Source organism: Trematomus bernacchii, unplaced genomic scaffold (genome assembly GCF_902827165.1).
Source record: "Trematomus bernacchii unplaced genomic scaffold, fTreBer1.1, whole genome shotgun sequence".
NCBI classification, from domain to species: domain Eukaryota; kingdom Metazoa; phylum Chordata; class Actinopteri; order Perciformes; family Nototheniidae; genus Trematomus; species Trematomus bernacchii.
Genome location: NW_022987549.1, coordinates 1,499,551 through 1,525,082, shown reverse-complemented (window position 1 = coordinate 1,525,082; position 25,532 = coordinate 1,499,551). Strand labels below are relative to the sequence as shown.

The 25,532-nt window shown below is 40.8% G+C and overlaps 1 protein-coding gene across 1 annotated transcript in view; it reads right to left on the bottom strand.

The window, feature by feature from the left end:
• The window catches only part of ccdc80 (coiled-coil domain containing 80), a 28,918-nt gene that overhangs the window by 2,050 nt on the left and 1,336 nt on the right, over positions 1-25,532 (bottom strand). Inside the window, exons 2-11 of the mRNA XM_034123629.1 lie at positions 24,420-24,706; positions 21,620-21,817; positions 20,989-21,311; positions 19,434-19,661; positions 16,286-16,618; positions 14,310-14,466; positions 10,197-10,333; positions 6,583-6,734; positions 5,605-5,708; positions 1,939-2,022 (exon numbers count right to left, since the gene is read on the bottom strand). Coding sequence (XP_033979520.1) covers positions 1,939-2,022; positions 5,605-5,708; positions 6,583-6,734; positions 10,197-10,333; positions 14,310-14,466; positions 16,286-16,618; positions 19,434-19,661; positions 20,989-21,311; positions 21,620-21,817; positions 24,420-24,706 — 2,003 coding nt within the window. The remainder of the gene's footprint in view (positions 1-1,938; positions 2,023-5,604; positions 5,709-6,582; positions 6,735-10,196; positions 10,334-14,309; positions 14,467-16,285; positions 16,619-19,433; positions 19,662-20,988; positions 21,312-21,619; positions 21,818-24,419; positions 24,707-25,532) is intronic.

Genomic DNA, 25,532 nt, shown 5'->3' with positions numbered 1-25,532 from the left:
GAGTCTCTTTCCACAGAGGGGACACATGTTGATGTAGAAGAGACATGAAGAAGAGGGGACACATGTTGATGTAGAAGAGACATGAAGAAGAGGGGACACATGTTGATGAAGAAGAGACATGAAGAAGAGGGGACACATGTTGATGAAGAAGAGACATGAAGAAGAGGGGACACATGTTGATGTAGAAGAGACATGAAGAAGAGGGGACACATGTTGATGTAGAAGAGACATGAAGAAGAGGGGACACATGTTGATGAAGAAGAGACATGAAGAAGAGGGGACACATGTTGATGAAGAAGAGACATGAAGAAGAGGGGACACATGTTGATGTAGAAGAGACATGAAGAAGAGGGGACACATGTTGATGTAGAAGAGACGTGAAGAAGAGGGGACACATGTTGATGAAGAAGAGACATGAAGAAGAGGGGACACATGTTGATGTAGAAGAGACATGAAGAAGAGGGGACACATGTTGATGTAGAAGAGACATGAAGAAGAGGGGACACATGTTGATGTAGAAGAGACATGAAGAAGAGGGGACACGTGTTGATGTAGAAGAGACATGAAGAAGTGGATTTTGCATAATAGGTGACCTTTAAGATATATAAACATGTGTTTTATTTTTACAAAGAAAGGAAATGCCATGTTTTCCTTTGAAGACTGGTTTGATATTTACGGTATCTACATATTCCTTGCTTGTTCTTCTTGTTTATGATCAATGTTATAAGGGAACATGTTCAATAAAAACACTTGATTTACTGTATCTACATATGCCACAGGATAACAACGTGAATGACGTACAATATTATGACTTTTTATAAATATTTTATGACAAATTATACTGTCAATTATTACAACATATGACTTCTTACAAAAATAATTTGATATACTATACTATGACTTTTTTTTTTTTTATATATTCTTTAAAGACATTAGGGTTAGGGTTTTTTTTTATTATAGTGTGACTTTTTTATTATAGTGTGACTTTTATGACTTACTATACTAAGAATTTGTACTACATACTTGTACAAAAGTTTAACGACATGCTATACAACTACTTTTTACAACAAAAAATACTATGACTTATTATTGGATATTATACTATGACTTTTTATAAAACATTTTTGACATACTATACAATTACTTTTTAGGACATAATCAACATGACTTTTAATTATAATTGTTGGAGAATAATTTGCTTAGGTATTCAACCTTTGACACAGTTCATCATTTTCTCCTCTCACTGTCTCCTTTCCCACGGCATAGGTCTACGGCCTGGGGTATGGCTGCTATCTCTCTTAAGGAGCAGCAGCTTGGGCGCATTGTTGTTGCCAGCTTATGACCGAGCACAAGCCGCCATGAGATAGTTTACTGTTCAGGGACGTAGGTTCCCTGGCGCACGTTCTTTTCTAACGACGACAGCTCTAGTTAAATTCAGGGTCCATATTGCTTTAGTCTCGCTGATAAAGAATGTTGATTATTACACTCTGAACTAGATAAAACCTCAAACTACAGGAGGGTTCTTCAGAATTGATTTGGCATCTCAACCATGTGGTCAACTCGTGGCCCGTGACATGTCTTGTGAATTCTCCGGCCCAAGCTCCAAATAAACCGTCAGTGTTTGCCATCAAAGCTCCAGCTCTCCTCGTGTCTCTCTGAGTCCTGACTCCAAATGCTTCAGAAGTTTCCCACACAATAATTTAATGTTTTATGCAATACTCTATGCTGATGCTATACTAGGTCTCTTTATAACATAATATAATATTTGTATCACGTCTCTATGACATAATAAGACCCATTATGTTGAATGCTGATGCGTAGAAACTGAAACACTATCCTGTACGTTATCTCATTAACGGACTGAGTGTCAGTAAAATGAGGTATTATATGGACTATAATGTATGTTTTTGACATTATTTTATAAGAGAAACTTCTTACCATTGATAGGATAAAGTTCCAGGACTCCACCAATGTCTGCCAGGTCCGTGCCGACCAACTTCAAAATGGCGATGTGCCGAAGACCTGTTCCAACGAGACAATAACAAACATTTTGAGAACAAACAACAGAGAGAAATGTGTCTTAACCCTTTAGAGTCCTGGGCTCCTTTGGCTGTTTTCGCAGACTTTTGATTTGTCTTACTAAACCCTGTTAAGAAATGTTTAGCATGTCAATGTTTGGTATCTATCTTTTTAAGGCAACCTCACCTATATAAACTGATAGTTCGTTTTGGACCCAAAATCGCACAAAAAAACGTAAAAACAGATTTTGAAAATGATATTATTTGTACTATAGGTAACACAAACATGCACAACGAAACATTTTGAAAGCTGGAAGTATATACCTGGGATGTCACTGTGATAATGTAAACGTTTGATTGAGGTAGCATGACCCGAAATACACATTTTATGAACAAAAAGCAGGTGTATCCAGAGGCGTTTTTTTTTATGAACGGTCTTCTCCTCCTCCATGTCAAGTCAATAAACGAGAACATCATTTCTGAGATATAGCATTTGAGTAACTGTGGAAAAGTTGACTAAGCTTTTTGACAATGTTCTGTCATCTGGGATCCCTCACACACACACACACACACACACACACACACACACACACACACACACACACACACACACACACACCACACACACACACACACACACACACACACACACACACACACACACACACACACACACACACACACACACACACACACACACACACACACAAGTGGTTTAACTTGTACTTTTACAGGCAGTGACAAATAACATGCCAGGGTGAAGTTTAGGTCATGATTAAATATTAGTGCCAGGTTGCATAAAACGCCTTGGCCCTTGAATCTTCATCTAAAAATGTCTTAATATAATAATAAATTATTAGATTAAAATCACCTTGAGGATTTCCTATTTTAGATTGTTGTCTAAATTACGTTTTCGCCGTCTGTGCAATTAAATCACGTTAAAATATGTTCATATGTTCAAAACTTATAGTACCACTGAAAAACCCGTTCTTCTTTCCATAAGTATTTTCTTTGTAGCCCATTTTTTAGACGACAGCTAACACTGACCATACAGGTTTCGAGTATTGTGAGGAGCAGTGGTGTAGTGGTCGTTGGACGCGGGGGGATCGCCGTCCCCCCACTTATTTGGAGCCCCCACTTTTGTTAAGCATGATTTTTTTTTAATAGTCTAATAAATATGAAATCATTGCCAGTGTTATCGGTTGCAAGTGTGTATTTGTTGTAATAATGACGAAACATAATACATTTCACAGTAATTATAATAAAAACGTAGCTCAAGTATTTATGCCACTTGATTTGAAGCGTGTGTGTGTGTGTGTGTGTGTGTGTGTGTGTGTGTGTGTGTGTGTGTGTGTGTGTGTGTGTGTGTGTGTGTGAGGGGCGGCACCGCATTTTTATCATTTGTCCCGCGTCCCACAAATTGAGACTATGTCCCGCATTTGAGTGACAGTCGCGCAGAAAGGCCGGCTTGGTTTGCTGACGGCCGGCACCGCCCTTTATTATTATATTTTTTAAACGGCATCATGTAAGTTTTGCTGACAGGCGACAGAGGTCCACAGTGGTCCCCCCCCCCCCGTTGACAGTTCACGAGCGCGTCCATAGTGTCTCTCCCAAAGTAGCTTGGAGCACAGAAAGAGTAGTCAGTATGTAGTGAGCTCACACAAAAAGGACAGAAAACAGAAAACTCAAAGAGGAAATTCCACACTACACGGACCCACACTTAATAAAAGTGCATGAAAGAGAACACACAGCACAACAACGTCAAAACTAGTGCAAAAGAGAAACTAATTGAGGTGTACTTTAAATCACGAGAACAACATTTCCTAACTTAGCTCTGGTGGTTTCCAGCCAAGCTCTTTTTCTGTGAGACGTGCACTTTCCAGACCTCATGAAGAAAGAGAGTTAATTGGCCAGTGTCGTGTGTTGGTTTTGGACAGAGGTGGGAAGTAGTGGAGTACAAATACTTCGTTACTGTACTTAAGTACATGTTTCTGGTATCAGTACTTTACTCCACTACTTATTTTTCTGACGACTTTTTACTTTGACTTCTTACATTTTGAACCCAAATACCTGTACTTTCTACTTCTTACATTTTGAACCCAAATACCTGAACTTTCTACTTCTTACATGTTGAACACAAATACCTGTACTTTCTACTTCTTACATGTTGAACACAAATACCTGTACTTTCTACTTCTTACATGTTGAACACAAATACCTGTACTTTCTACTTCTTACATGTTGAACACAAACACCTGTACTTTCTACTTCTTACATTTTGAACCCAAATACCTGAACTTTCTACTTCTTACATGTTGAACACAAATACCTGTACTTTCTACTTCTTACATTTTGAACCCAAATACCTGAACTTTCTACTTCTTACATTTTGAACACAAATACCTGTACTTTCTACTTCTTACATGTTGAACCCAAATACCTGTACTTTCTACTTCTCACATGTTGAACCCAAATACCTGTACTTTCTACTTCTTACATGTTGAACACAAATACCTGTACTTTCTACTTCTTACTTGTTGAACACAAATACCTGTACTTTCTACTTCTTACATGTTGAACACAAATACCTGTACTTTCTACTTCTTACATGTTGAACACAAATACCTGTACTTTCTACTTCTTACATGTTGAACACAAATACCTGTACTTTCTACTTCTTACATGTTGAACCCAAATACCTGTACTTTCTACTTCTTACATGTTGAACACAAATACCTGTACTTTCTACTTCTTACATGTTGAACACAAATACCTGTACTTTCTACTTCTTACATGTTGAACACAAATACCTGTACTTTCTACTTCTTACATTTTGAACACAAATACCTGTACTTTCTACTTCTTACATGTTGAACACAAATACCTGTACTTTCTACTTCTCACATGTTGAACACAAATACCTGTACTTTCTACTTCTTACATGTTGAACTCAAATACCTGTACTTTCTACTTCTTACATGTTGAACACAAATACCTGTACTTTCTACTTCTTACATGTTGAACACAAATACCTGTACTTTCTACTTCTTACATGTTGAACCCAAATACCTGTACTTTCTACTTCTTACATTTTGAACACAAATACCTGTACTTTCTACTTCTTACATGTTGAACTCAAATACCTGTACTTTCTACTTCTCACATTTTCCAAACAGGCTGGTTCCTTTAGTTTGAATGTGTGTTTGGTGGCGTGATCATTATTATTTAGAGTCATTGCGTGCCTATTGATTTGAACACGATCCGTGTATCCATCATTTCCTGGTCTTCTCTAAAGAAGAGGGACCAATGAAAACGTTGTCATGTTGCCGTTGTTCAGCATGGAAACATTCATTAGCTAACAATGACATTATTGTTCTATTAATATAAAGGGAGATCAGGTACTCTTTAAAACAGCTGCTAGTTATGGGTACTTTTTACTGAAGTACATTTCAAAGCCCATACTTCTTGACTTTGACTTGAGTAAAGAAGTTTAGTCAGTACTTCTACTTTCACCAGAGTATTTTTAAACACGGGTATCTGTACTTCTACTTGAGTAAAGGATGTGTGTACTTTAACTCTGACTCACCCAGGTTGCAGGCCTGGCTGTTGAGGGCGTAGAGCTGCTGCTGATAGGCCCAGTCCTCATCGTTTGGGGCGGAGATGATGAAGAGGCGACGTCTCCATCGAAACCTGCAATCACACAGAAGAAGAAACTTAAGTGGCGCTTTGCAGCAGCAGAAAAGCTCCGTGCCAAGACAAGAAGTCGTTATTCTTTGCTCGTACACCGACATATTACCATGCTGCCAGAGAGTGACAACCCAGAATTATGGTTACAAAAAAAAGCTGCCAAATTTCAGCGCTGTGATGTGAAGCTGATACTCAGATCTCCATGGGAACAAAAAAGACTTCCTGTGTGGAGAGTAAGTGCCTGCAATGATTCAGCCTTGAGGCACTTTGAGTGATTCTTTAATATCAGAGGAACACACACCGTGCTATCTGTGACATGCAGCTTATAAACACAGTGAATTATGTTCCAGCTGATTATTTGGCAATCAGAAGATGTTTGATGGGACCACCCAATTATCCTGACAACCAACTGCAAAACACTAAACAAAGACACTTTCTGGGATTCAAAGAGCTGCAGATTTCAGACGTCCTGTGCACAAAGCCAGGACACTCAGGAGTGTGCACCAAAAACGTCTAAATTCCACCGAAATATGTAAATGTTGACGAGCCAATTTCATATAATATTTTATAGTGTGTGTGTGTGTGTGTGTGTGTGTGTGTGTGTGTGTGTGTGTGTGTGTGTGTGTGTGTGTGTGTGTGTGTGTGTGTGTGTGTGTGTGTGTGTGTGTGTGTGTGTGTGTGTGTGTGTGTGAATGTTAGTGTCCTTACAGGCTCTCTCTGCCTCTGTATGACTGTTTGTGAATGCCTAAATGCTTTCTTGTACAATGAAAACTTTATTGGGTTGCAAAGACTGCAACACTGCTATAACATTTGTAATCATCAAATAAAATCAATCAATCAATCAATACAAACTTCAAGGACATTGTGAGGACTTCACCTTGACAGGAAGTTCTCCAGAGACCTGGGCTTGTCCTCCTTCTTGCACTCGACCCCGTCTCTCTTCTGCTGCTCCATCTCTCGGATGCGAGAGGAGAACGTGTCGATGTAGTCGAACACGGCCTTCATGGCGATGGGAACCTCGTAGGTTTGCTGAAGAAAAATAGAACATCAACATCAAGACGTGGTTTAACCTCAGAATAAATAAACCGATACAACCAGAGAGAAGAAGAGATCTGGAAGATATGAAAATAGAAAACATCGGTGAAGCTGTTTCCAGTAAAGTGATGAAGTGAAGTTCTTCTAGCAGATGTGGTGCGGCTTTTTCCACATCAAACATCCTGCAGGATCACTTCTGGGAAACAGCACCAGAAGTATCAGCTACATATAACCAGGGAGGGTGACTGCACAAATGTAACATGTAACCTAGTGCAAGTATCACAATATAAGAGCAATATAACCTGATTACTGTCGGTTACTTTTGGACTACCTCAATATCAAATATGCAAATAAGGACAGACCATAAGACTATTAAACACCTGAACTCTGTAAAGAACATCCATAACATTCCTCTGTTTGCATCTTGCTAATTATTTATCTAATATATCATTCAATTTACTTGTATATAGACTCTTCTTGCACTATTTCAATTGTATTTGTATTATGTCCTATATATATATTCATGTTGGAGGAGCCTGTGATTAGGTTTTTCATTGACATATCGCCCGTTTTCTGCTATTGGCTAGCGCTCCGATTACATTGTACGTGATAGGCTAAGGGGCGGGACATCTCTTAACACAGCCGGCCAGCTAACCAATCAGAGCAGACTGGGCTCTGGTTTCAGACAGAGGGTGAAAAGAGGTGCTGCAGCACAGACAGTATGAGAAAAATAAAGAGCTTTTTGAACATTAAAGCCATTTTGCCCCTTTGTATTTCCTAGCCTGAACGTAACACAGCAGCCCATTACATTTACAAAAAGCTAGTTATGTATGTGTGTGTATCTGTGTGTATGTATATGTGTGTGTATGTATGTGTATGTACATGTATGTATATATATATATGTATGTGTATGTGTGTGAATATATATATGTGTTTAAGTAGATGCATGTGTAGATATTTGTCATTTCAAACGACCCCTATATGCACGTTTTCGGGTTTTTTTTGTTTTAAAAATGTTGTTCATTGCCATTTTCGGGTCACTAAAGAGAAATGATTTGCAAAACTGTACTTTTAATATAATGTGTTTTTTTTACAAAAAGCTGAACACTCTGGACATGAGCCACACACACTGTCACACCTTCCTGTGGTTCTGCTGAATCAGCTTCTTTCACACTCTCTCTGTGTCCCACACACACTCTCATACACTCTCTCACACACTCTCTCACACACACTCTCGCCCTCCTGTCTGGGCCTCGGTCAGCACACAGAGAACACTGGCCTCTTTGATTGAAACGTCCAAAAACAGCCTGGAGATTTACCCTGGCATGAACACACACACGTACACACAGGTGTGGGCAAGATGTCATGTCGTGTGATTTAAATCAGTGTGAGAGTGAAGGCGGTGGTTGGACAGGTCAGAGAGCAGCAGAGGATCAAAGAGCTGCTGGTGAACCTGTCAACGTTCATTTATGGAAATAACTCCGGCTGTACTACACATCTTTTTTTACGCAATGTCAATGTTATGCAATATTTTGAGGGGTCAACGCAGCAAAAGGACTGCAATATTATTATTTGCTGAAGGAGTATCAGTAGAAATCTTTTTTTATGTGACTTTTATGTTCAATTCAATGTTATTTTTTGACATGTTAACAGTATACTGAAAGCAGCATAACATTTTTTTCTTTGGACTATGTACATTTTTCTTTGTTTTTGGTAACTTTTTTGTGCAAATAAACCCTTTTTTTATGGTGTGTCTATTGATCGTTAACATTTCTTGGTGCAGGATATTTTTTCTAGGACTATTTGTGCAAATAAGCCTTTTCAGAACTTCCTTATTTGTTCGTTAACATTTCAATATGTCGACTATATTTCTTAGATTTTTTTGCAAATTATGCTTTTAAAAAAGGCAGCTAGTGCAAAAAAGGTCTCCAGGGTAAATGACACTTTTGTATATTTATGTGATTCCTTATTTACTCTTTAAAACATTGTTTTTTGTGATAACAACCGTGTTAAATGTGTTTTTATTATATGTACAGCACTTTGGCTCGACCAAAAATCGCTTTTAAATGTGCTATATAAATAAAACCTGATTTGATTTAAAGATCTCCATGTTTCCACTGCTCTCTTTATTATAGTTTTACAAAATAAGTGGTGCATCAATCTCGATATTGTGTTTTCATTTACTTCCCTGATGTGAGTACTGAACTGTAAAATGTACCAAGCGTTTCTGCATATCCCATATTCTTCTCATAACGGCAGCCCTAGAATGAACCTTCGAGGGAAAGTCTGATTCTGTTCACATTGTTAAAACATCATCACGACCAGAGATGGGGTCGTTACTCAAAAAAAGTAATATATTACTTTACTTCGTTACTCTCTACATAAAGTAACGCGTTACTTTACCCGTTACTTTACTCGTTACTTTACCCTCCCTACAGGCAGATCACGCAGACTGCGGAGGGTGCTTCATTTTGCGGAGGGAGCCTCATCTGAAGCGCAAATGCGGCGCACCTACAGTGTTACTCGTTACTTTACTCGACATCCTCACTCTGGATTCGGAGGTCCTCCTTAGCTATTAGCTTCACGTTAGCATGTTGCCTTTGCAGCCAGGTGCTTGTTGAGGTTTGACGTGGTGTTTGCAGCAGTGGATAAAAGCTTCTGGCCTGGACACAGTTTGCACCTCACCGTCACATTCCTGTCCTTTCTTTGGACGAACTCAAAATAATGGGCAGACCTCCACCCCTCGAAAGTTATCGCTGTCTCAGCCATGTTTATGCACTGCATGTGGACGCGCAAGTCGCGCAAATGTTACGTAAATATAAACCTGCGGCGGAAGTCCCTCTTGTCTGTCAAAGGGAGAATCTAGTAATTCTTTATGTTAGTAGGCTAACTGTAGTGTGATTACTGATTTGATAAAAGTAACGAAGTAACGCGTGTCGGGCAATGTTAGTAACTGTAGTGTGATTACTGAATTATAAAAGTAACGCGTTACAACCAACTCTGATCACGACTTGTCCTTGTCTGGTCTGGATTTTTCAAAACAAGTGGCCCATAAAAGAGGTTCCTTTTGTCCTCTGAGTTCAGGTAAAAGATGAGAGAGCCTTTGAAATGAGAACATACAGACCTCTGCATCACTACATTTATTTTTTATTCTAACCTTTTTTACATTACCATATTTTATTCAATATGTTCCTAAAATAATTTTTTCTCCTCATAGCATTGTGAAGCACCTTGAGATGACGTTGTTTTTTAAAGTCTGCTATATAAATGAAATGTATTATTATTATTATTATTAAATGTGCACAAAGCTCAATAATGTGGGGACCAAGTACAGAACCCTGAGGGACGCCATGATTGACGGGGGCTGTGGGGGATTTGGAGTTGGTAAAGGAAATGTGCACAGAGCTCAACTTAATGTGTCTCTAAGGACTTCCATCCCATAACTTAAGTCCTCACCTTGACCCTCATGTCTCCGTCTGTCAGCACCATGTAGAAGTCATCATACGTCATGCTGAACTCTTTCCTCAGCTCTGTGATCAGATCCTGGTTCACCAAGTCCTCCTGACGCAGACCCTTCATCGGCTTATCGTTCTCTGAAGGAAATAAAACAGAGAGACAGAGGTGAGATTCTGTGATACATTTCACACTGTTTGACTGTACAGGGCTGGCTCTGTTGTGATTGGTCAACCGCTTAGAGATGTCCCGCCCCTTAGCCTATTACGTACAATGTGTTGAAGCGCTAGCCAATAGGAGCGTGTGTGTTACATAGTGATGTCATTATGTTCCGGAAGTAAACAAAGGAGTTCAATGGAGGCGTTTCAGGTAGAAGAAAAGACTTGTGCCATGCAGTGATTTCCATAAAACCAGTGAAACCAAAACATGAGAAATATAATATTTCATAACTTCTGACATCTCAGCTTTGTTTGACATTTTGCTCCAAAAAGACGAGTGAAATTGGGCTCAACAAAGTAAATCTAATCTATTCTAATCTAATCATGAGAGTCTTGCAATATCACATCGGAGAGATACAATCTTTTACACGCATTTACAAAAGTCAAATAACTGTCACTGAACACTTGTGATGAAGAGTTTTCCCATAACATAACCCATAATAATAATAACACACAATGTGAGAGTTTGGCTCTGAGACAGGGGAGTAAAATGTGTTTTTATTGCTCAAACGTAAAACATTTTTGACAATTGTTTTCGACATGGCGGTAAAGTGGGGTCTGCAGAATGTAAACATGCAGAGCGAATCAGGGACAAACTCCACAAAAAGACACAAAGAGTGACTGGTTAACAGTGGAAAGAATAATGATTTATAATGAGATGTTAATCACTTTTAAACACAGTTTTTGAAGTCTCTTTCTCTTGTTTTTTCTCTTGAGATCAGGGTAGAGACTTGTCTTGTGTTTAACTTTTATTCTCTCTGTCAGGGAAGTTTAGGGTTTTTGTATCGCAAAGTTTGTTTGTTGTTTTGGGCATTTCTCATCTATGATCTCCAAAAAAAGCGGCTTTGAATCACCGAGATCTGGCCTGGTCAGATGCCTTATGAATCTATGTACTGTAGTTAGGGTTTAAATAGACCAAAGCAAAAGCCTTTAATCACCAATGCCTCATTGCATACACACACACACACACACACACACACACACACACACACACACACACACACACACACACACACACACACACACACACACACACACACACACACACACACACACACACACACAGACCACAGAACAGTGTGTTTTGGTGGTTGTGCATGAGCAAATCAGGAAAACCCCAGCACACACACTGCAGCTGATACACACTCAGACGTTACACACACAGAAAAACACACAACAAACACACTGACCACCATGAGGTCACCCTATAGTGAGGGAGGGGCAGCAGTGAAAGAACCAGTTGTTTGTGTCCAGTACATGCTCACACACACACACACACACACACACACACACACACACACACACACACACACACACACACACACACACACACACACACACACACACACACATACACACACACACACACTTCGGGCCGGTAAGTGGAACAAAAGTCTAACAACCGTGGGAGGGGGTTTCGCTGACGTCAACTCTGCACTTTTTCCAGCATTCCAGCTGAATAAAACCTCGTTGTCATGCGGAGTGACAGACTCGTAAAAGGGTTACAAAGTGGGTTTCAATGTCCCGAAGCCAACACACACACACACACACACACACACACACACACACACACACACACACACACACACACACACACACACACACGCCCAGGCTTTGGGTTTGAGACGGCTGTGAAATGCCTGAAAATATGAGAGAGGACGCCGAGACAAAATGATACAGCATTTCATAAAAATAAACCGCGGGGGGGTTTTGGAACTTCTTGAACAAGAAGCTCTGAGCAGTTTGATAAAAGGGACATTTTTGGAAGTTGTCGTAATTGCATTAAATGTGTGTGTGTGTGTGTGTGTGTGTGTGTGTGTGTGTGTGTGTGTGTGTGTGTGTGTGTGTGTGTGTGTGTGGTTAAACTCCCCTGATACAGATAAAGACCCCTGTACTCTAAATAGCTTCTGAACAAACTCATTCCTTACAGCTGACCTAAACACCCCCTCTCTCCTATCTAGTAACCAGCACAACCATTATGTTACAAAGAAAGCTGAAACTTGTTTATCAGAATTTGCAATAGTTCTTTAATTATTTTTGAAAAATGTAAATTCCTAAAATCTTTTATTTATTAAATGTTTTAATGTTTTAACTTTATTTTGAAAGTTTTCATTTTTTTTAATCATGAAATGAACTATTTCTTAAACTTAACGAATGAACTGAATGACCTAAAAGCTTTGTTGAAATATAGTGCAGGTTTTCTGAATGCAAACATGTTGTCTTAAAAAAGTGTTTGGTTTTTTTTATTATGTTGAAACTCTTTGTTTCTGCTTTTCTTGTCCAGGTCCAGGTAAAATATATCCTTGATCTTGATGCGACAAATGTGGCTAAATCAAAAAAGCCTCTCAACTTTACATTGAAAGTGCAACCTGTCAAAGTGCTTTCACCACAGGAGAACATGCACACTAACAAAAGAGAACAACAGTCAGGATGAAATAAATCAGCAGTGAGCTCTATGTATCATCACCTGCTCAGAGGAAAGTGCTCTGGCTTTGGCAGAGTTCAGTCTGTTTTACTTGGAGCAGAGATAAGGTCAAACGAGGACAGCAGACGTGGCCTCTCAACACGGAGAACATTCACACTACAATAACATTTCCTCTGCACAAACTGCAGCTTCAACAGCAAGAGCAGCATGTCACGTCTGAACAAACCGTGTAAGTATCATAAACTTGTGTTTGTCAATTTCTAGAATATCTCATAAAACCAATGGGTTTTTTTGGAGGGGAGAACAAGGGAGACAAAAGGTGTTGGTTGTCCTACACAAATACACAATAAAAAAAGGACACCTAGAAATATAATGTCCAAGACGTGATGCCTCGCCCTACGTTAAGCTCAGTGTTTCCGCCAGACCAGGGCTGAGAGGGCGTCCACCCCGAGAGCAGGGGGTGGGGGGGTGCTTGAATTTTGACTTGAGCCGTCCCTTATAGATACTGTCTTTTTACGTTGGTGAGCCGGATCATTTGGCTCGGCTCTCTTAAAGCGCCGGCTCCCAAACGGCTCTTGATGTTACCACAGTTTACCACGGAGCCTCAGTTCTTCCGCTGCGAGGCTCTGGTGCTCGCAGCTCACGCGCGTGCTCCACTAGCACCGCTCATCGCGTCCAAATCGTGCACGTTCCGTGTTGTCCTGTGGCAGGCACCACCGATGTCGGGGAAACGATCTTCAATACTCCGAAAAGAATCCCACCAGATTCCTTTGCCCCTCCAACAGAGGGATGTCCTTGTCCTTTTTCCTTTTCGTTAGTTCAAGCGATAAAAACTCTCGATCTTCTCTCAAAATGACGGCAAGACGCGCCCCCTGGCGGAAACGCTGGTTAAGCAATAGAAATGCTGCCATGTGTTTGTGTTTGTGTGCCTCTGCCAATCAGTCCAGTTGCTGTTTACATCCATATCCGGTCAAATGTCATCATTTCATCATCGAACCATATTAGACAATTGTGTAAAATTGATTTATTGAGTTATGGCCAAAAATGGGTTTGTTATGTTTCAGTTACTGATGTTTAACGACCAATTTCTAATCAGTTTGTCATTGGGGCTAAGTGGACGTATTTGCCAAATTTGAAGTAATTCCCTCAAGTTGTTTCTGATCAATTGTGTTGTACGAAACAACCCAAAAACGAATTGCCTCTGGCCAAGTTTACTGCCAGAGCAGAGGCATACAAATAAGGTAGAGAATGCAAAGGGCACATTTTAGAAAACACACGATGAGACTTAAGAGTTTCGTAAACAGTTATTCTGAGTGACTAAGAAACAAGGACAGATTTCCCAACCAGATGGAGGCATCAACAGTCTGAGAGAACTGCCAATCATCTTTCTCACAACGTTTAAGAGTTAAAAACAAGTTCCTTTTAAACTTGTTAACCTCTCCTTTCCCTGGTGAGACACTTCAGGATACTCACCCAGCTGGTAGTGGTCGATCTTCATGGTGGAGTTGCTCAGCGAGCCGAAGATGGTGATGATGGAAACTTTCCTGATGGCCATTTCACACACAGACTCCAGGTACTCATCTCTCTGCTGAACGTACATGTTGCTCTCCTCCCCGGGGGACGTGATCAGCTGCAGGAAGGGAGGGACTGTCATGTATGTGCAATGAAAAACACACACACACACACACACACACACACACACACACACACACACACACACACACACACACCTACACACACACATACAGGGTGCTGCAGAGGTGATGTTTACATTAACCTGCAGGCGGAGGATGGGGCATATTTTCCCAGCACTGCTGTGATAAGAATCTATAGCTGAGACACTCAGTCTGTTAGCACTCAGCTGTGCAGCCTCCACATACTGCATGTCTGTATTCACATTTCAAACTACTTCAGGTTATAAAGTAATGACATTAAGGGATACAAAAGGGGGAAACAAGTGAGTGGTTTGCACACCACAGAACATGTGTGTGTAGTGGTTTGTTGACCTGTAAGAATTTATCAACAATAAATCCCTTCTCCAGATGTTGCGATTGTTTGTGGAAAACTTGTATGAGTTTACATTGCTTTTTGCAGTTGCAATGTGGGTCACCTTTTTCTGTTCTAGAAGGACTAACTTCTGCTGAAAAGACTAATGTGAAATGGAAGACAAAGCAATATCATTTTATTGTGATAGTGAATGGTTTTACCAGACATTTTTGTTGGATACATTTGTCTGGTTTACTGTGTCTTACTCTGAAAAGATAAAGGTTAACTTCTGATGTGAATCTTTTTTGGGAAATACGCTTATTTGCTATCTTGCGTTAGCTTAGCGTAGCATAAAAACAGTTTTTGCACTGAGCAAGGCTAACCATGTCTACCTGTTTCCAGTCTCTATGCTAATCTAACTAGCTGCTGGCTGTAGCCAAATAGATTATTCTAGCAATATTCTTATCTGTCTTCTAGCAAGAGAAGAAGAGGGAGGAATTTGAACCACTCTCTTATCTCTGCAGGGAAAAAAATGAAGCTACAGCAAGGAGCCAGTTAGCTTAGCTTAGCATAAATAATGTTTTCTGCCCCCGGTTTCCTGTATGTATGCTAAGCTAAGCTGACTAGCTAACTACCTGCTGGCTGTAACTTTGTAGATTGAAAAGCCGGAACTTAATACTGCATATGAACAGAGGTGGGAAGTAGTGGAGTACAAGTACTTCGTTACTGTACTTAAGTAATTTTTCTGGTATCAGTACTTTACTCCACTACTTATTTTTCTGACGACTTTTTACTTTTACTTCTTACATTTCTAACACAAATACCTGTACTTTCTACTTCTTACATGTTGAACACAAATACCTGTACTTTCTACTTCTTACATGTTGAACACAAATACCTGTACTTTCTACTTCTTACATTTTGAACACAAGTACCTGTACTTTCTACTTCTTACATGTTGAACACAAATACCTGTACTTTCTACTTGTTACATTTTCCAAACAGGCTGGTTCCTTTAGTTTGAATGTGTGTTTGGTGGCGTGATCATTATTATTTAGAGTCATTGCGTGCCTATTGATTTGAACACGATCCGTGTATCCATCATTTCCTGGTCTTCTCTAAAGAAGAGGGACCAATGAAAACGTTGTCATGTTGCCGTTGTTCAGCATGGAAACATTCATTAGCTAACAATGACATTATTGTTCTATTAATATAAAGGGAGGTCAGGTACTCTTTAAAACAGCTGCTAGTTATGGGTACTTTTTACTGAAGTACATTTCAAAGCCCTCTTTACTTTTACTTGAGTAAAGAAGTTTAGTCAGCACTTCTACTTTTACCAGATATTTTTAAACACGAGTATCTGTACTTCTACTTGAGTAAAGGATGTGTGTACTTCTGCCAGAAAGGAAAGAGAGGCAGAGTGAGGCTCCTTTCATGAGCTGTGAGTTACGTCATGCTCTCACCAGCAGTCGCCTCCTGTTCTCAAAGTATTCGAGGAAGGAGGCCAGAGATCCCTTCGGAGGGGGCGTCGGCTTCTTAGTGGGCTTCGGGAAGTCCTCTTTCTCCGGGTACTTTGACAACTTCTTTCCATTTTTCTTCCCCCCGATCTTCCCGGCCTTTCCTCCTCTCCTCTCGCCTTTCTTGCCAGCCTTGTCGTTCTTTTTCTTCCTCTTGTCGAGCTTATCTTGTTTTCCCTTCACCCTCTTTGTGGGACTGATGCTGGTGAAGGTTTCCTCAGGATCACTCACTGTGGGTTTGCCCGCTTCAAACCTGTCCTCGTACTCATTTGTCATCACCTGCACGGACAAAAGCATGTTGTTAATTTGGTTGTTAAAGTATATTTCCAGTTTCCTCATTGATTTAATACCATCAGAATCAGAATCAGAATCAGAATCAGGTTTATTACCAGGTAGGTTGACACGTACGAAGAATTTGACTTGATGTCATGGTGCATGGATAAAAGTACAATGAAAATGAAAAACCACAGATAGAGAACTATTAAAAAACACAGATAGAGAACTAGGGCAATGATTAACCATTTCACAAGAATGTAAAGTTATGAACCCCAGAGTCTCGTTGAACACACAAAGTGAAGCACTAGTGGTTAAAATTGTAGAAATTCCAGTCAAGGCTAAATAGATGAAGAAAGGTCCAATCTTTTAATGAAGTTATCTGTGTGAAAGTGCCCTGCAAAATGACTCCTAAAGAGACATTTCAGTAGCGTTATTATATTTATAATTTCTACTTTAGCTCACTTTTATAATCATATCCACTCCCAAAACGAATTACCTCTGCAAAGGACGTCCTATTGAATGCTTTCAGTTTGGTTTGTTTGTAATTGGAGTGCATTTATATAATGCTTTTCTAGTCTAAATTTCAAAGCGCTTTACAACACATGTCATACATTCATACACCGATGAGTGGTTAAGGTTTGATGCTCAAGGACACTTCAACACTCTCTGGAGGAACATTTCAATTATTAGACAACCTTCACCTCCTGAGCCAAACCTCTCCATTTGTCGGTCAACAGGATTACGGAAAAATTCCTCACCCTATTTTCTTTAACCTTGGGGGAAGGATGTTGCATTAGCGGAGGAAGAACTGATTAGATTTTGGAGCGGACCCAAATTACAAGCATTATTATTTACTTATGGAAATGGTCGAAGTCTGCTATCTCTAAATGCCATTCTAGTTCATTCATTTATGGGTTTAGTACTGATGTTTTCCAAGTAAAGTAGCCTTAATTATGGGTCTTTATCAGGGGGTCTGTAACCTGTAATTATTGTTTGATATGATTTGAAGTGTTTAGTTTTTTTAAATGTAATGGCGCGTTTCCACTACAGTGCGGAGCACGGTTTAAGAGGGCTGTGACGTCAGCGGCCCGTCTTTGGTTGCGTTTCCACTTGGCCTAGTACCGGCCGGCGGGTCCTAATTCACAGTTTTTCTGGCCTCATAAAATCGCGGGTCTAGGGCCAGAGACAACGAGGCTGAGTCGGGCTGAGTATGATAAACTAGAGAGAGCATCGCTGGCAAGGGGGCTACAACTACAACAAGATGGACATATTTGACCGTGATTTAATTGTAATACACGTTTCAAAATGATGCCGAAGTAACAACATACTGATACCGGTTAGTAAAAACCATGAATTAATGCTTTGTCAAGTCTGCAGACAGACGGCAGGCGAAAAACCTTTTAAAATGCGTGTTTTCTAAATGGATATTGGCTAAGCTAACGCAGTATATGCTCCGACCGTCCACACTCACAACAACGGCCTATACAGACATAAATAAAGCAGCGACTGTATTCACCATGACACAGGCAGTCTGTGGTTTGTACTTGTTTAACTTTAGTCTAGTTTCTGAACAGATATGAGGAGCTGTGAGCTCTGAGTGCTAACAGCTAACGGCTGTGTTGTTTTTCTGGGGTTCTCTGAAGATCACGTCACGGCTCCGCCTACACTGCGTTACTATAGATACTACCCCAGTTCCTAAACTGTAATGGAAATGCGCCATAAAGTGAGCCAGTCCTAACGAGGCCCAGCCATACCGAGCGGGGCCGAGCGAGGCCGTGTAGTGGAAACGCGCCATAAGTGTCTGAAACTACTAACTGGCCTATTTATCGGGAAAACAACCAAAACTATTTAACTTACACAACAATGACAGTCTTCCTCTAACCCATAAATACTTGAAATCACAAAGGCTAGCTATATGCTAAATCACGGTGCAGCACTTTTTTTAAACTGTGAACTTCTTAGCTAAGGTTACATATTATTACTTTAAAGGCCCTGACACACCAAACTGACACCAAAGAACATGTCCCGACGGACCCGATTGTTGTGTCGCCTCACGTCTCCTGCGTCTTGGCCAAAAGGTCGCACTGGAACACACCGCAAAGACTTCAGCCAACGGCCAAGTAGCACGTACGAATTGCGCATGCGTGAGGGGCAATAACTCTCCTTACCAGCAGGCGGCGGTAGTGTGTATTCGTCATTCAAAAGAGGCAACCGGAAGACAGACTGCGTGATATATACAAACAACAAATAGCGTGCGTTCCATTTTCACTCTCGTCCGTCACAGGCTGTTTCACAGACTGTTTCACATAACGACTTACAATCAAAAACATGTTTAGTGCGGTACTGGAAAATGAAAAATAATAGCCGTCTGTGTGTGCCTTCTTCACTTCCGTTTCACTTCTCATGCACTGATTCGCTAAGCTGAACAGCCAATCAGAGTGATTTATTTTGCCGACAGCCTTTTGCCGACTTGAATCGGGAGCGGAAGGTGTCGGCACGGCCGAAAAGACACGACGGTGCGGGACACACCAATCTGATGCTCATCGGCGGCCAGACATCTATCGACGGCCGAAATGGGCTCGGTGTGTCAGGGCCTTAAGAGTTTAGTATTGTATGCACCATAAATATGGAATATAGAATATTTATATCTAATATCTATACATGGCACTTAAGGATACCATACACCTAATGGAATGACGAATATGCAATTCAAGTTTATTCAGAGGTAGAAGGAGGTCCCTGCTCCGTCAGGACTTCCTTTTTTCGCAGACCCTTGACCTAACATACACACAAAAAGACTCAAACACTTTTACCTCACCTTTCCTCCCCCGTTCTTCCTCTTAGTGGGTTTGATCTTTGATGGTTTTTGAGTGGAGGGAACCAGTTTGCGGCTGTTTGGATCGCTGTTGTCTTTATCCGTTCGGTTATCTCCAGACGGGGTGGTCTTCACCTGGTTCCTCTCCCTCGCTCTGCTGTAGTGGGAGGGGTCAGCGGTGGTCCTGGGGACTGGGAGCCACTGGGAGGTCGTCTGGGCTCTGGTGGGTCTCTGGGAGAGGAGAAGTAGTGGAATACAATACTTATGTTATATTTGTCTCATATTGTGTAACCCTAGAATGAACCTGTACAACATAAGAGAAGCGAAAGTACTTTGAGGGAAAGTCTGATTCTGTTCACATTGTTCAAATATCATCATGATCTGTAATTGTCTGGTCTGGATTCTTCAAAACATGTGGCCAATAAAAGAGGGTCCCTTTTGTCCTCTGAGTTCAGGTCGAAGATGACAGAGCTTTTGAAATGTGGACAGACGAGGACATAATGTGTCTCGAAGGACTTCCAGCCCATAACTCGAGTCCTTGTTATCGTAGAAATGTATCCAAGTCTCATTTAATTATACATGTCAATGTAACTTACTTTCTTTCTTGGGTTTTTCCCACAGTTTCAGTTTGATGTAAGCTACAGCTATCACCAGAGATGGGAAGGAGTGGAGAACAAATACTTCGTTACTGTACTTAAGTACTTTTTCTAGTATCAGTACTTTACTCCACTACTTATTTTTCTGACGACTTTTTACTTTTACTTCTTAAATTTTGAACACAAATACCTGTACTTTCTACTTCTTACATGTTGAACCCAAATACCTGTACTTTCTACTTCTTACATGTTGAACCCAAATACCTGTACTTTCTACTTCTTACATGTTGAACCCAAATACCTGTACTTTCTACTTCTTACATGTTGAACCCAAATACCTGTACTTTCTACTTCTTACATGTTGAACACAAATACCTGTACTTTCTACTTCTTACATGTTGAACACAAATACCTGTACTTTCTACTTCTTACATGTTGAACACAAATACCTGTACTTTCTACTTCTTACATGTTGAACACAAATACCTGTACTTTCTACTTCTTACATGTTGAACCCAAATACCTGTACTTTCTACTTCTCACATTTCCCAAACAGGCTGGTTCCTTTAGTTTGAATGTGTGTTTGGTGGCGTGATCATTATTATTTAGAGTCATTGCGTGCCTATTGATTTGAACACGATCCGTGTATCCATCATTTCCTGGTCTTCTCTAAAGAAGAGGGACCAATGAAAACGTTGTCATGTTGCCGTTGTTCAGCATGGAAACATTCATTAGCTAACAATGACATTATTGTTCTATTAATATAAAGGGAGGTCAGGTACTCTTTAAAACAGCTGCTAGTTATGGGTACTTTTTACTGAAGTACATTTCAAAGCCCTCTTTACTTTGACTTGAGCAAAGAAGTTTAGTCAGTACTTCTACTTTCACCAGAGTATTTTTAAACACGAGAATCTGTATTTCTACTTGAGTAAAGGAAGTGTGTACTTTTGCCATCTCTGTACCTGAGTGGTGGTGGTGGTGAATCTCTTTGTGGTGGTTCTTCTGGTGGTGGGTTTGGTGGTTGTTGTTGTTGTTGTTGCTTTTGTCGTGGTGGTGGTTGTTGCTCTCTTGGTGGTGGTGGGCCGAGTTGTAGTTGTGGTGGTTGGTCGTGTGGTGGTTGTTGTTGCTCTCTTCGTGGTGGTGGGCCGAGTTGTAGTTGTGGTGGTTGGTCGTGTAGTGGTTGTTGTTGTTGTTGTTGTTGTGGCAGCTGTGGTTGTTGTTGTTGTTTGGGGCTTTCTTGGGATCTTCTTGTGTGGTAATCTTTGTACTCGTGTATCTACTTGTCCTAATAAAAAGGCAGATAACAGATGAATAGTTTTATTAATATCAGCAAAATGAATACAAAATAAATAAATAAGTGAATACCAATATACGTAAATACAATAAAATCAATAATGAAATACAGTATGTACGGAAAAACTATGTAGATCTCCACCTTTAATTTGTTTTGTATCATACTAGGGCTTGTGGCCGCATAAAACAGGTATTTAAAGACGTCACCTTGGAGACACTGGGATGGATGTTTTGAACCATTTTAGTTTTATATAGATTAAATAATGGTTAGTTGCATTCTCTCCACATCCCCCCTCTCACCTGTGAGCGTGCCCTCCTCCACCTGACCCTCCACTCCTGCAGCTTTGCATTTCTGCACGAATCCTTTCTGTCTGAGCTTCTCGTTCTTCCTCGCGGGCGCCTGGTCGATCGCCTCGTACATCGCCTCCAGCCTCACTGGGTACGGGTACCTCTCCTCCACCTGCAGCGTCTTCTTCAGCAGCACCATCCCAAACTTACCTGCAGGAAAAACAAAAAGTCACTGATCACATATCAGGTATTCTGTCATGTTTCTACCCAGGTGAGATGCTCACAATGTTGCCCCAGGTTGGTCACCAACATAGCACATTTTCATACATGATTTATTACATTTATTTTGAAAAATGGGAACTTAAAGGTCCCCTATTATACTGGTTTTTGTATCATTATATTATAGGTCTCAGATATATACAAAACATGTCTCTGAAGTGTTTTGCTCCAAATACCAAACAGATCATTGCAGCATCCCATAATCCCCTCTGTTTCAGCCCTGTTTCAAAAGAGCTGATTCTCTGTCTGTTACTTTAGATGAAAATAAGGAGCCCCTCCCCACGCCCCTCTGAGAGAGATTTGGTTACAAAGAACACAATGGTGCTCTAGGAGGAGATTCAGGTGATAAGGGGGGGGGGGGGGGGGGGGGGGGGGGGGGGGGGGTTACCTTGGTTGGTGACACAATGGTTACACAAGCCAAAACATCGTTATGACATCATCAAGTGGCCAAAATCTGATCAGCTCATTTTCAGACAGGTTTTTATAGAAATGGATCAGGACAAAAAGAGAGAGAATCTTTGTTCCTGAAACTTTCAGAGTCTCTTTCCACAGAGGGGACACATGTTGATGTAGAAGAGACATGAAGAAGAGGGGACACATGTTGATGAAGAAGAGACATGAAGAAGAGGGGACACATGTTGATGTAGAAGAGACATGAAGAAGAGGGGACACATGTTGATGTAGAAGAGACATGAAGAAGAGGGGACACATGCTGATGTAGAAGAGACATGAAGAAGAGGGGACACATGTTGATGTAGAAGAGACATGAAGAAGAGGGGACACATGTTGATGAAGAAGAGACATGAAGAAGAGGGGACACATGTTGATGAAGAAGAGACATGAAGAAGAGGGGACACATGTTGATGTAGAAGAGACATGAAGAAGAGGGGACACATGCTGATGTAGAAGAGACATGAAGAAGAGGGGACACATGTTGATGTAGAAGAGACATGAAGAAGAGGGGACACATGTTGATGAAGAAGAGACATGAAGAAGAGGGGACACATGTTGATGAAGAAGAGACATGAAGAAGAGGGGACACATGTTGATGTAGAAGAGACATGAAGAAGAGGGGACACATGTTGATGTAGAAGAGACATGAAGAAGAGGGGACACATGTTGATGAAGAAGAGACATGAAGAAGAGGGGACACATGTTGATGTAGAAGAGACATGAAGAAGAGGGGACACATGTTGATGAAGAAGAGACATGAAGAAGAGGGGACACATGTTGATGTAGAAGAGACATGAAGAAGAGGGGACACATGTTGATGAAGAAGAGACATGAAGAAGAGGGGACACATGCTGATGTAGAAGAGACATGAAGAAGAGGGGACACATGTTGATGTAGAAGAGACATGAAGAAGAGGGGACACATGTTGATGAAGAAGAGACATGAAGAAGAGGGGACACATGTTGATGAAGAAGAGACATGAAGAAGAGGGGACACATGTTGATGTAGAAGAGACATGAAGAAGAGGGGACACATGTTGATGAAGAAGAGACATGAAGAAGAGGGGACACATGTTGATGTAGAAGAGACATGAAGAAGAGGGGACACATGTTTGATGAAGAAGAGACATGAAGAAGAGGGGACACATGTTGATGAAGAAGAGACATGAAGAAGAGGGGACACATGTTGATGTAGAAGAGACATGAAGAAGAGGGGACACATGTTGATGAAGAAGAGACATGAAGAAGAGGGGACACATGTTGATGTAGAAGAGACATGAAGAAGAGGGGACACATGTTGATGTAGAAGAGACATGAAGAAGAGGGGACACATGTGATGGAGAAGAGACATGAAGAAGAGGGGACACATGTTGATGAAGAAGAGACATGAAGAAGAGGGGACACATGTTGATGTAGAAGAGACATGAAGAAGAGGGGACACATGTTGATGTAGAAGAGACATGAAGAAGAGGGGACACATGTTGATGGAGAAGAGACATGAAGAAGAGGGGACACATGTTGATGTAGAAGAGACATGAAGAAGAGGGGACACATGTTGATGTAGAAGAGACATGAAGAAGAGGGGACACATGTTGATGTAGAAGAGACATGAAGAAGAGGGGACACATGTTGATGTAGAAGAGACATGAAGAAGAGGGGACACATGTTGATGTAGAAGAGACATGAAGAAGAGGGGACACATGTTGATGTAGAAGAGACATGAAGAAGAGGGGACACATGTTGATGTAGAGGAGACATGAAGAAGAGGGGACACGTGTTTATGTAGAAGAGACATGAAGAAGAGGGGACACATGTTGATGTAGAAGAGACATGAAGAAGAGGGGACACATGTTGATGTAGAAGAGACATGAAGAAGAGGGGACACGTGTTGATGTAGAAGAGACATGAAGAAGAGGGGACACATGTTGATGAAGAAGAGACATGAAGAAGAGGGGACACATGTTTATATAACAGACATGAAGAAGTGGATTTTGCATAATAGGTGACCTTTAAAGGGTCATAACAACAAACACCACCAGCCTCAGTGTCCCCCCCTCCTCCAGGATAACCCCACCTCTCACCTTTCTCCAGTTTGAGGAAGCTCATGAGTCTGGGGATGAGAGCGGTGTCCAGCGGTTCCTCCATCACCTTCCCCTCCTTGGTGATCCTCCTCACCTTCCCCCCCATCTCCCCCTCCTGATGGAAGATGACCACCTGGTGCACGTGTCTCTCTGCCAGCTCGCAGTAAACATCTGACTTCAGAAGAGACATCATCATCCGGTAGTATCCGTCTGATTCGTGGGGAGCAGAAATCACCAGAACCCGGTTCTTTCCTGCGAATGTGGCCAGAAGGTTTGGAGACCCCGAGCTGAAGAGATGGAAAAAGTTCACACATCCTTTACTCAAGTAGAAGTACAGATACTCGTGTTTAAAAATACTCTGGTAAAAGTAGAAGTACTGACTAAACTTCTTTACTCAAGTAAAAGTAAAGAAGTATGGGCTTTGAAATGTACTTAAAGGTCACCTATTATGCAAAATCCACTTGTTCATGTCTCTTCTACATCAACATGTGTCCCCTCCCTCTGTGTAAAGAGATTCTGAAAGTTTCAGGAAAAAAGATTCTCTCTCTTTTTGTCCTGATCCATTTATATAAAAACTTTTTTTGGCCACTTTATGATGTCATAACGATGTTAGCCAATCACCAACCAAGGTAACCCCCCCCCTTATCACCTGAATCTCCTTCTAGAGCACCTATTGTGTTCTTTTTAACCAAATCTCTCTCAGAGGGGCGTGGGGAGGGGCTCCTTATTTTCATCTAAAGTAACAGACAGAGAATCAGCACTTTTGAAACAGGGCTGAAACAGAGGGGATTATGGGTAATGCTGCAATGATCTGTTTGGTGTTTCAGCCAATCAGAGACAGGCTCTGTATATATCTGAGACCTATAATATATTGATGAAAAACAGTATAATAGGGGACCTTCAAGTAAAAAGTACCCATAACTACCAACTGTTTTATTGAGTAACTGACCTCCATGGATACACGGATCGTGTTCAAATCAATAGGCACGCAATGACTCTAAATAATAATGATCACGCCACCAAACACAGATTAAAACTAAAGGAACCAGCCTGTTTGGAAAATGTAAGAAGTAGAAAGTACAGGTATTTGTGTTCAACATGTAAGAAGTAGAA